This window comes from Humulus lupulus, chromosome 2 (genome assembly GCF_963169125.1).
Source record: "Humulus lupulus chromosome 2, drHumLupu1.1, whole genome shotgun sequence".
Lineage (NCBI taxonomy): Eukaryota > Viridiplantae > Streptophyta > Magnoliopsida > Rosales > Cannabaceae > Humulus > Humulus lupulus.
The window spans coordinates 203,610,240-203,622,574 of record NC_084794.1 but is presented as its reverse complement, the minus strand read 5'-3'; the positions used below and the strand labels follow the sequence as shown (position 1 = coordinate 203,622,574).

General features: G+C 39.4%; 2 protein-coding genes across 2 annotated transcripts; both read right to left on the bottom strand.

Moving 5' to 3' along the window:
- Positions 1–9,103: 9,103 nt before the first annotated feature.
- On the bottom strand, positions 9,104–9,595 carry LOC133815090 (uncharacterized). Its single transcript, XM_062247974.1, has one exon. The coding sequence runs from the start codon at positions 9,593–9,595 to the stop codon at positions 9,104–9,106; it is 492 nt and encodes a 163-aa protein (XP_062103958.1).
- An 87-nt stretch (positions 9,596–9,682) lies between these two features.
- On the bottom strand, positions 9,683–12,121 carry LOC133815089 (uncharacterized). Its single transcript, XM_062247973.1, has 4 exons — positions 11,687–12,121; positions 10,681–11,627; positions 10,381–10,434; positions 9,683–9,959 (listed from the first exon to the last, which is right to left on the bottom strand). The coding sequence occupies exons 1-4, from the start codon at positions 12,119–12,121 to the stop codon at positions 9,683–9,685; spliced, it is 1,713 nt and encodes a 570-aa protein (XP_062103957.1).
- Positions 12,122–12,335: the final 214 nt, after the last annotated feature.

Sequence of the window (12,335 nt, the reverse complement as noted above, 5' to 3'; positions counted from 1 at the left end):
GATTCTCGATTGATTTGATCGAATTTTGAAAAGTCTTTCTCATTATTCAGAATAGTGGAGCTTTCGATCAAGATGTTCTCGCCTCCCCCATTCGGGCTCTTGCTCTAATCAGAACCTTTATGCATTGGTAGGCTTTCAACTCAATCTAATAGCCTACCTATCAAGCGCCAATAAAAGAGATTTTTCACATGGGCTCAACATCTGATGCAGAACTTATTTCATAACCACCACCCATCACCAATCACATTCCACATCCCACTTCAAACTTTTTGATCCCTTGGGTAGCCTCCTCTAAAAAGGCATTCCATCTGTAGAGGCAGGTGAGCTGAGGCAGGAAGAAGTTTGACTGCTGGGATGGGATCGAATCCTAATCCTATTTGTAGGGCAGGTTTTCAAGACAGAGATGCACTGCACCATCCACTAAAGCCCTCGTGTGGAATGACAAGAACCCCTTATGAGTTTAGAAGGGAGTCAAAAAGAAATAATAAAAAAAACAATTTCCCGGCCGACGGGACTCTACGTCTGGGTCTTATTCCATCTCAAACTCAGATTAGGAAGAGTGCCCTTGAACTATAGATCAATCATAATAAACAATACAAGTTGATTCTCCTGACGGAGAGAAATAAAGGAAAAAAGGGGGAGATAGGGAAGAGGAGATTAAGGACGTAGGCTCTTTATTACCATGCTAAAGACTTTATTTGAATAGTAGGAATTCGTAAGTGGAAAGACCTAGCACTTTTTTTGACACTAGACATAGGCTGCTAGGAAGGAAGACTCTGAAGCCAATTATCCATTTGTAGCATGAAAACTATAAGGTGATCAGGAATGGTAGAAAGTCAGAAAAGCTAATAGCCGACAGAGCAGAGAGAGCTTACAATCGTCGAATCAGTAGTTAGGGAAATGGGATTGTTGTTTTTGGCTTTTCCATTCGAATATGCTCTTAGAAAGGTAACTCTCATCTTAGATAAGGGAATGATCTCACATTAGTAAGGAAAGAAATATGAATAACAGCCACAATCAAAAAAGGGAGCAACTCGTAGAGGAATTCCATATTTTGGTTTATCCTATAATAGGCTCTTAGCCCGCTCGAGAATTCACTCTTTGTTGAGATGAGACGGTTGGGATGGAGCTTTCTCCCATAGCAATAAAAGAGGAGATTTGGCTCTTTAAAGGACAACTACTATTTCATCAAATGTTATTGAATTCGGTCTTTGAAAATCCGTTGCACATGAATACACTGTTACAAAAGGAGCAGCACTGCAATAAGATGTCGGAGGTCTACAAGCCTTCCAGCTCTTTTCCATTTCTGTTTTCTAAGCCATCCATAAATTTGAAGAATCAGTCTTTTTCAGGCGTATCCTGCACCTCGAGCATGAGTGAAACTATCTTCCCATAAGTCGCATATGGGGCGAGCAGTGTTGGCCATGATTTTGAACATTATTCTAGGAAAAATGTTCTGAATGTTCAAGAATAAAGAAAGAAAAAAGAAAACTTTTATTATCGACCTATAAAGGAAGTCAAAGTCTCCATCTTCCCTCTTGGCTAAACAAGGGCTTTTAACATTGCATTTGCATACAATAAAAAAGTTATGACCAACCAAATTCCTGATTTTCAAGTACTAGGTAGGGAGTTTTTCCTTGCTCAATAACTTGCTTTTCCCCTAGTTTGCTTCATTTTTTTCCCATGGAGCTTTTACCCTGCCCTAGCTCTTTACCTTGCTACCTTTCATAAACTAGATGGATGGGAGAAGGAAAAGAAAGGAAACTCGATCACTGACTTGAAAAAGAGTTCTTCTACACCAGCTTTCTTATTAATTTACAGAGCCCCTTTACTCTTGCTTTTCGCTTGCAATAACATAGACTTTCTTTGTAATGCCCTGAATTCTCCGATGTGGTTTAATGGCGAGATTAGTAGGCCGGGAGGGCCATACTTTTTTAATTATGCTATTAAATGATTATGTGCATGTGCATGTTTATGTGAATTATATCATAATATAATGTTATATTCATGCATGTGGGTCCACATTTGTTAATTGAACTGTTTTGGCAATTTGGCCCGTTTAGGGCATAATTGTGTATTTGGGTGCAAATTGTGAATTGTGAATGAGACTCCATCATTATGGAGATATATTCGAGCTAGTTGACATGAGACGATCTTGGAACATTGATTAGCGGTCTAGTCACAATAGGTTTAAGTTCGGGGCTCGGGATGAGTCTCGGGTGATTTTAATGATTAGAGCGTTACCGGGAGTTAAAGGGTAACAAGATATGAATTATTGGTGTTTGAGATTATCGAGAATAGCGGGAATTGGAGAGCGTTAATTATGATTAATGAGATAGGTGGAAAATACCAATTTTGTCCTTGGGAGCCTTTAGAAACCTTAAATTGACCTAGGGGTATAATGGTCATTTCACCCCTAGGATAGATATAAGCCATTTTAGGCTGTGAAAGATGAGAAAAACAGAGTAGGTTCTTGAAGCTTTCCCGTATCTTCTTTCTTCAGTTTTCCTTTGGGATTTTTGAACCATTCTTGAGGATTCAAGCTTGGGAAGTAAGGCTTGGGAGTTTGGGAGTGTGTTCCTCCATTGAAGGGCTTCATAAGCTGAGCTTTGGGTAAGTTTCTAACCATTGAAATCCCTGGTTTGCCCTGTTTTAGTTATGTTTTACAGTTGTGATTCCTAGGTTGAGATCTTGGTTTTGTTGGGAGTTTTGGCTAGGGTTCTTATGGTTGTGATGTTTGGGGTGTGTTAGGATGCTTTTTGGGTTCATTTGGCATCAAGAATGGGATTTGGAAGCATTGGAAACAGGTTAGAATCAAAGGAGAAGAAGAAGGAGGTTTCAGGGGGCATCAGGTCTGGAGGTAGCGCTATAGCGCCCACCCTAGGGCACTACAGCGCTACACAGGGGTCTTTTGGGCGTGCTGGGGGCTCTGAGATTAGCGTTGGGGCACTAGGGATCAGCGCTGTAGCGCTACTCTGTTCCTTCAAAGTCCTGTTTTGAGTGTTTTTAAGGGTTTTTGACTTGGGGTTTCAATCCTTAAGGTCCGGGATCGAATCTACTCACTGTGTGGGCATGTTTCGAGGTCCCGAGAGTGGTGCTTTGGTTAAGACCCTATCCATATTGATTTTATTTAATGGAGGTTATAATTGGTTGTGATTAGGTAACCCCTAAGGAATCAAAGGTCGATCGTTCTCAGGAGTCGTTCTAATTATTATTTCTCGCTCGAACTAGAGGTAAGAAAACTGCACCCCAAATGAGACGTACATGGTTATATTTTGATGCATGTTGGATGGTTAAATGTGGACATTGATTGTAACGACCCAAATTCACTAATAAGGCTTAAGGGCCTTGGTTAGTGTGCCAGGAGGGCATGATGGGAATTATGTGTGATTATTATGATTTAGATGCATGATTATGACTTAAGCATGTTATATGATTACTTGAGTACCTGAGATGCATGACTATGTGTGTTAGTGTGCATATAGGCCCAGATTAGGTTAGAAGGGCATAATCGTAATTTTGGCCATTATGGGCATAACTGCTTTGATATACGTGATAATTGTTGAGACCACATTATTATGTGGATATATCTGTAATCTGTGACTCGAGACGATCCTAGTGAGCAAAGTAGCGTAAAAGTCATAGCGGGGATTTATACCCGGCTCGGGGTGAGCTCTGGGGTGTAAATGGGAATTTAGTGGATAAGCTGGAAATTATTATGATATTGAGGAAGGCTATTGGTGATTAGTAAGGTATCGGGAACTAAGCGGGAAATAATAGGGACACTCGAGGAAGTAGCGGGAATTGGGTAAAAAGACTAAAATGCCCTTAAGAGGACTAAAGGATTAGAGATAACTGTGAGGGCATAAAGGTCATTTGACTTTTAAGGAAGGGTATTACTGAGGTTTTAAGATAGTGGGATTTATAGAATATCAAAAGGGTCTGAAAAAGAAGGGAAAAGAAGGAGGGAAAACAGAGAGAGTTTCTTGAGTCGGTTTACACTTTCCTTCACCTATTTCTGGAGAGTTTCTGGAGTGAAGCTTAGAGGAGAGCTGGGATAACTAAACCTCAAGGACTTTGATCTAAGGCTAAGGAATTGACAGAGGTTCAACAGGGTTTCACCAATACTTGAGGTAAGATTCTAGAGTTCATCCATTTCTGTTTCTGTTTTTTTTAAGCTGTGGTACTTGAGTGGAATTGAATGGAACTTTAGGGAATTCAGGCTTAGGGCTGAGGAGCAGCAAGCCAAGGGGAGCCTAGGGTTAGCTTGTGGGCGAAATTCTATCAAAGGTATGAATTCTAAACTCTAGTTCTGATGTTCTGCTGGTTTATGTTAGGTTCTGAAGTTTGGAGGTGGCTATGGTGAATTTTGAGTTTGTGATTGCATGTGCTTGGAGTTTAGAGGTTTAGGGTGCTTGGGATGAGTGGAGTGTGGTCATGAGGTTGTTTTTAGGTTTGGGTAAGAGTTGGAAGAGGTTTGGTTGAGTTTGGCTCGAGAAAATCGCACAAGGGAAATTTTGGTGTTGGGCTGTCTGTGACTAGCGCTACAGCGCTAGCCTTTGGGCGCTGTAGCGCTAGGCCATCTTGCTAAGGGGATTTGGTTTCTGTCTGTAGCGCTATAGCGCCCTCCCAAGAGCGCTGTAGCGCTACCCTGCCTTCTGAAGGGGATTTTAGGGTATTTTGCAAGGGTTTTTGACCTAAGGTTTGGGGTTTGGTTCCACCACCTTGTTTGGTGGAACTAGGACATCCCGGGGGCTCGGGATTAGCCCCGGGGCTAGGTTTTGAACTTGAGGGTTGATGTTGACTTTGGCCATGATTGTATTTAGGTAAGCGCTAGGGCTCGAGTGGGATCGTGCTCAAGGTGTCGTGACATCGAAAACTAGTGAATTGAAAGGTAAGAACACTGCACCCGAATGTATGATTGTGATGGGACTAAGTGCTCCCGAGAATTGATTTGTGTCATCGTTGGTATTATGCCAAGGGACACGTATAAGCGGTCTAAGAGTACCGTTCATGAATTTAGCGCATGGGACGCGATTTGGCCACTGGGAGCCAGAAATGAAAGGATAACAGAGGGAGCAGCTTGTGAGCGCTAGCCCTGGTTATCATCTGTGCATTGTGTTATATGAGCTGATATGCTTTGTAAATGAAATACTTGACTAATGATAAGCTTTGTATGTGAAATACTTGACTGTTGATATGCTTGAAGTTTATGAGATGCCATATGTGAGATTGACTTGACAGCTAAATGTGCATGTTCTATTCTTAATATGTGTTCTTGCTGGGCCTTGGCTCACGGGTGCTACGTGGTGCAGGTAAAGGCAAGAGCAAGCTGGACCAGGCTTGAGGTGGAGAGCTCCGAAGTGAATGTACATAGCTAGCCGTTCGATCACCATGATCGAGGAGTGTGTCAGGACAGAGATCACCTAACCGCTCATTTTGCCTTAGCATGGCTGTTATTGTATTTAAACTTTGTAACTTTTGTAAAAGGCTTTTAAACTGTCATTTTTGGGATCCCATGTACATAAACAATGTTTAGTATTGAAAATGTATCTTTCGAGACAAAAATGCTTTTAACCCTAGTTCCTCTACTATCTGAGTAACACGTTTTTACTTTAATGACTTGATTAGCGAGTTTGGCACTTTATAAACACACAGTGTAGCGGTCTTGGCTATCCAGAGCGTTACATTGATAGCATATTGAATGCTTAGCAAGCTTGCTCATTTGCATAAAGATATCATTAGGGCATGCCATGAATATTGACTATGAAACTATTCAGAGATTGAGTCTCTGTGTTTGTGCATGATCATTATTATGCTAGCAACTGTTAAGTAAGCATGATGAATGCCCATGTTTATATATTTGTTCTATGATATATACTGGTAGCATTGCTTACTTGTGAATGGCACTGACTCACTAGTCAGGGCATTGGCTCATAAGTCAAGGATGGTTTTAGCATGTTTAATGCAAGCCAACAAAGATTAGATCTAATCGACATCTGCATTGAATGACTCAAATGAGCATTAATGCCGGACCGACCTCAAGTTCGACGAATATTAAAAGTGCTTGTCTAGCCTAAGGCTAGAAATCTAGAGCCAGAGCTGGAAAATGGTAAGATGGCCCACAAGTCACATGGATAGGAGGGTATGGGACCTCCAGAGCGTGGCTCATTAGTCACCTGTTCATCTGATGGCTAGAGACTTATCTAACAGTCACTCATCAGTTTAGAGCTAAAAGCTCTGTGTGATGTAATTACATCATCTGATATTGTTCACATGCAATATTGTGTTTTCTTGCTGGGCTTTGGCTCATGGGTGCTATGTGGTGTAGGTAGATGGAAAGGAAAGCTCACCCAGCCTTGAGTGGAGAGCTGAGGCGACGCTGTGTACATATGCGGCCGCTTGACCACCACGACCAAGGAGTTCTCAGAGGAACTAGGGGGTTTACCCTAACTTTTTCCGCTTAGGTCGATAGGTTGTAAATTTTAAACAGTAATGCCCATTTTGAGATGTAAATAACTTGTAAATGTTCTGGTGGGCCCATGAACAGTTTTTAATAAAATATATCCTTTCCTTTTTCTTGATTTTCACCTTAACCTATTAATGACATTAGAAACACGTTTTTAACCAAAGGACTCGGGCAGCGAGTCAAATTTCTGGTTCACCGATCACCGTCGCGTGTCCCGGGGCAGCCGGGGCGTGGCATTCTTTTTCCTTAAACACAAATAATCCAAGACATGTGGAATGAAACTATTAGGATCTCCATCAGAAAGGGCAAAGTTATTCCAATCAAACGAGAATGTCTTCAAAAAGAGTACAGTCTTGATAGTGCCAGTGATAATTCGTTAGATTCCTTATATTAAAAAAAGATAATAAAATAAAGATAAGTAAAGAGATTCATTATATTTTTACTAATAGTAAATAGTAGTAATAGTCCATGTTCCGTAATAGACAGTGGACGAGGAAGAAAGTTTGACAACATATCCTATTTAATTTACAATTGGTTGAAATTTAATCCCTTAGAGATTTTTTCCACCTACAATCCTTTCCGGACTGTACCACAACTTGTCCCAGGTAGGAACTCCCAAGCAGAAAGGTCAAAAACTTAAGAAAGTTATCAGGCGCATGCTCTCATTAAATGAAAGGTAAATGCATTTCTTTCAAGAACTTTTGTAATAAAAGAAACCTATGAAGTTTCGGCATCTATTTCCATTGCAGTAGTTTTGTCAAGCAGATATTCATTGTATCCCTAAACTATTTAGTCATTCAAATCATTTTTCTTTTTTGATTGAGAAGGTCTCTTTTGAGATGGGTTCTCGGTCAATCTGTTGAAATGAAAGCTTGAAGGCATAGGCGAGGGAAAATCCATAGCAGCGGTCAATAGAGTTTCTTAGGCAAGTAGGGGGTGGAGTATAGATAAGCACCTTACTTTTCAAGCCTTTACATACAGTTCATCGTGTGATATAAAGAAAACATGTTAGGTTCCTTTTTTGTTGGTACATGCATGCTTACTTTGATTCCAGCCAATTCCCCTTTAAGCTTCACTCTGTCTTAGTGCCATTTCCTTTCTAGGCTTATATATGGATGAGAGACAAAAAAAAAAAGTCATACTAAAGATCAAGGAGTACACTTGTACTTCGGACAATAAGGGAATTTTTTTTTTTTAAATCCAAGTTTGACCCTAATTAGATCCTTAGTGCAAGCGCTAAGTAAGCAAGCTACCTTATGAATGTAAAAAAAAAAATTGAAGAAAATAACGTCAAGTAGAAACGAACAAGGTCTTATGGAAAAATCACTATATCTTTTCTTTTTATTTCTCTCTCCTCTATAGAAAGAGGGGATGATATCTGGCGTGGGATACCTAATCATTTGGTCAACGAGATGTATGGAAGTCGACATAGATCCATGTATATGTTCTTTGTTTGGAGCTAGAATCCATAAATAGAATGAAATGAAATAATGGTGAGCCTAGTAGGGTGACGAACAGGGACCAAGGGTTATTGAAACACCTTTCTCTTCTTCACTCAAAGAGGCAATGCACACTTTGAATGGTACTTGATTCATAAAGAATGAATCTTTTGGTTAGAAGTTATATGTACTTTATAAAAGGAAATCCCATGCTCCACATGTCACGAGATATGGGGCATTCTAATCGAAGGGTTATACTTCTAGGCCCTATTACGGTAAGGCCAAAGCACCAGCCAGCCGGTGGGGTGGCAAACATGCTATTATGTAAGCTAAGTTGCTCACATTGTAGACGGAGGAGATATAGAAAGTGTGTCATCTGTGATTCACACCAGTATATTATAATTTTCATTTAACCTGCCTCTCCCATGAATTTCTGGACCAACCAACCCAGATCTGCCCTCGCAAGTCTCTTTGTATTTTTGGAGCAGAGCATGCAAAATCAAGCAATGGATCTTAGAAAAAATCCTCGAGTCTCTAGTTGAAGGAACAGTCCGAGTAGAAGCACAAAAGGAGAAAGGAAAAGTAGAAAGGGGGAAGAAGTCTAGTGTTAGTTCTTACTGAAACTTCTTTATCTAACTTTCCTTTTTTTAGTAGTTTCTTTGTGCTCTTTTTGGATTGAAAGAAAAACAAAACTCCCCTTTCTTTCTCTTCATTCTTTTTTGGAATTATTTATCTGAAGAATCTTTCTAAAAAAATCTCTGATCGTCGCGATAAAAAAGAAAGGCGCATATGAGGGAAGGGGGCCCCACTACTTCTTCATTCAGGGGGGAGACTCAAACCTTCCCATTGGGCGAGAGGTGCACCCAACCCACATACCCACTCATCCATCACAGTGTTCAGCTGACTTGCACTGATAGACACCTATTTTTTTTTTTTTTTTGGTGAATAAGATCATTGTATTGCTCAAAACCAATTCATGTACAAACTCCATGTATGATTACAATTCTATAACTCCCCACTATATCTATCTTCTATACATCAACTATCTGCTATATATCAGTTAGCTATTTTGACAAATAGAATGAAACCAATCTCTATCTAAAGAATTTGTTTTGCTTGGAAGTATAGTGTATATCCGCAATCTAATATCCCTTTGTATTGCTTGGACCGTATGAGTTGTAGACCAAACCTTTTGTTACCATAGTATGTCATTCCTCACTCTCCAAATATGATAAATCAAGGAAGCAACAACAGCTATCAAGGTACTTTTCCGAAATCTGCTCCATCTCCTTGTTTTCAATATCCATTGCAGCAAGTTCTCATAGTCCTTTGTTTTTACTTTCCAACTCAGCCATTTTTTCACCTGTAGTAGACATTGCTTGCTATATTTACACTGAAAAAAGAGATGATGAATATCTTCATTATGTTCTCCACAGAAAAGACAAGATGGATCCATAGTTGAGTTATAATTGTGAATGAAGACCCTGGTACGTAATCTCTGAAGCATAACTAACCAGAGTATAAAACTGTGCTTTGGTACAGAAAATCTCTCCCAAACAAACTTTGCCCAATGCACTTTGAGAGGTGAAGCAAATAACAAGTCATGACCTGTTTTAATACTGAATTTCAAAGCTGAAAAGGATGCCAAATCTATTTTTGCTTTAAAAAGATCCTTAACAGCCACCATTTTCCTCCAATACCAGCTGCAAGCCGAGGGAACTTTATATTCCCACCAATCCAATTGCGTCAAATATATATTGTGAATCCATTTAACTCACAAGTTATCTTTTTTGGAAGCAATTTCCCATATGTATTTCCCTATAGCTTCAATATTCCAGTCCACAACCCTCTTAAAACCCAATCCTCCACCTGTTTTGGAATTGCAAACGGTATGCCAAGCAACAAGTCCAGGCCCTACATTATCACTCATTCCTCTCCAAAGAAAGGCTCTACAAATGGCATCAATTTCCTTCAGTATCCTCTTCGGCAATATCATGATTTGGGCCCAATAGGAGTGTATAGACATGAGTACTGCATTAATTAATGTCACTCTGCCCATATAAGATAAATTCTAAGAGCTCCATTGCCTAATTCGATGCACCATTTTCTCTAAAATAATGCCACTTTCCACCGAAGAAATTCTCTTGGAACAGATTGGAATACCAAGATATCGGAAAGGTAAGTAGCTTCTAGGAAATCCTGAAGCTTCTAGCACTCTATTTACCTCATCCTCCACCATACCACTATAGACTAGAGCAGATTTGTTTTGATTTGGTACCAAACCTGATGTCCCCGAAAACAGTTTGAGCCCTCTAAGCATCCATAGAATAGAGATAAAATCTCCATGACAAAATAGTAATAAGTCATCCGCAAAGCATAGATGATTTAATCTCAAGGACTTGCATTTAGCATGATACTTATAATCAAAGATAGACCCCACTTTAATCATGATTCGAGATAGATATTCCATACCTAACACAAACAATAATAGAGACATTGGATCCCCTTGCCTTAATCCCCTTTTTGCTGCAAAAAAACCATGTAGAGAGCCATTGAGTAGTAAAGAGAATTTAGGTGATCGAACACATATCATGATTAACTGAATAATCTTCTTCGGGAACTTAAAAGCAGTAAGCATCCTCTATGAAATCCCATTCTATTGTGTCATACGCCTTCTGCAAATCAACTTTAATCAAACAGCTCGGCTTACAGTGTTTCCTTCCATAATGTTGAACTAAGTCTTGACAAATCATGATATTGTGGGCTATGTACCTCCCATGAACAAAACCCCCTTGGTTCTCTGCAATCAAATCCAGAAGAACCCTTCTCAACCTTGCACATATCATTTTGGATGCAATTTTATAGAGCACATTACAACAGGAGATTGGACGGAAATCACTCACTTTGGTCGGACATTTGATTTTTGGAATGAGGGTGATGGTTGTAGCATTAATCACTTTAAGAATTTTCCCCGTAGTTAGGAAGTCTAAAACAGTCGAACACACCTCAGCACCTACTAAATCCCAATTATCCTGATAAAAAAAACTACTATAGCCATCAGGACAAGGGGCCTTCAGACCTTGAATGGAGAATAGAGCATCTTTAACTTCCTGAGCTGTAAAAGTTTCTAACAGCATCCTAGAATGCACCTCAGAAATGCCAGGACCCAAATCAACAATAGCCTGTGATACCTTCCTCCTACTATGCAATTGGGTCCCCAATAAATTTTGATAATATTCTAAGAAAGCTCTTTGTACACCATCCACTGTATCCACCCAGGTACCTTTTTCAGTGTGTATAGAGAAAATCCGATTCTGAATCCTTCTAGCTTTCAATGAGGCATGAAAAATAGCAGTGTTTTCATCACCATTCATCACCCAGCTATCTTTTGATTTCTGTGCTAAAAATAACAAATATGCTCTATTTAATCGGTTAAATTCTTCCCTAGCCAATACCTCCTGTTGAATTAAGGACTCATTGAGAGGATCTTGGTGCAAGCTTTCTTGAATTTCCAGCATGCAATGCTTGGCTTGAGCTTCAGCCTTTTTAATGTAATGATATCCTTCTCTATTTATTTCTCTGAAAATCTGTTTAAGTCTCTTTAACTTCAGGACTAATTTATACATCTCAGTGCCCGAAACTACTATATTCCAGTTAGTGCTAACTTTAGTTGCATATGATGAAGCTTCCTTCCACATTCTGAAACACCTGAATGGTTGCTTACCAGTATTCACAGCCAAATAAAATGAAATAAGAATGGGACTGTGATCAAATATACCTTCAGGAAGAAAAATTGCTCAGAGTTCGGGTATTGATCTGTCCATTTCATGTTAACCATAGCCCTATCAATTTTAGAATAGACACGATCCTCAGGCCTTTGCTTATTTTTCCATGTATAAAAACTCCCTGAATATTTCAATTCTTCCATTTGACAAGTGATCATGCAATCTCGAAGGCTCAGAGAAGGTTTCATAATAGTCTTCTTGCCAACTCTTTCATTCTGATGCAAGATTTCATTGTAATCTCCCAATATCATCCAAGCCTCATCAATCTTCAAAGCTAACTCCTGAATATCCAGCCATAATTGATCCCTCAATTTCACATCATTAAAACCATATACAAAGGTGATAAAAAAACTTCCTGTCATGTGAGTGGCTCGAGCAAAACAATGAATGAATTGACTAGTACAAACTCTAATATCAAGAGTATACATATTCGGATTCCAAGCTACTATTATTCGTCCTTTATCTATCCAAGGATTATTAGTAGTGAAGCACCAACCAGAAAATAAACTTGAATATAAATTGCCCATGTTCTCATTCTTAACCTTTGTTTCAAGAAGACTAACCAGCCCAACTTTCTTGGAAATGATTAAGTTCTTAATCTCACGATGTTTAAGTTGGCTGTTAATCCTTCTTACATTCCAA

What these genes read in the sequence shown, in the direction of transcription:
- LOC133815090 (XM_062247974.1), bottom strand. Translation starts at nt 9,595, where the DNA reads ATGGTGGCTGTTAAGGATCTTTTTAAAGCAAAAATAGATTTGGCATCC.
- LOC133815089 (XM_062247973.1), bottom strand. Translation starts at nt 12,121, where the DNA reads ATGTATACTCTTGATATTAGAGTTTGTACTAGTCAATTCATTCATTGT. An exon ending in AGCAATTTTTCTTCCTGAAG is followed by an intron (nt 11,628 to 11,686) that starts GTATATTTGATC and finishes AATACTGGTAAG; the next exon opens with CAACCATTCAGGTGTTTCAG. An exon ending in GGGGGTTTTGTTCATGGGAG is followed by an intron (nt 10,435 to 10,680) that starts GTACATAGCCCA and finishes GTTTTTTTGCAG; the next exon opens with CAAAAAGGGGATTAAGGCAA.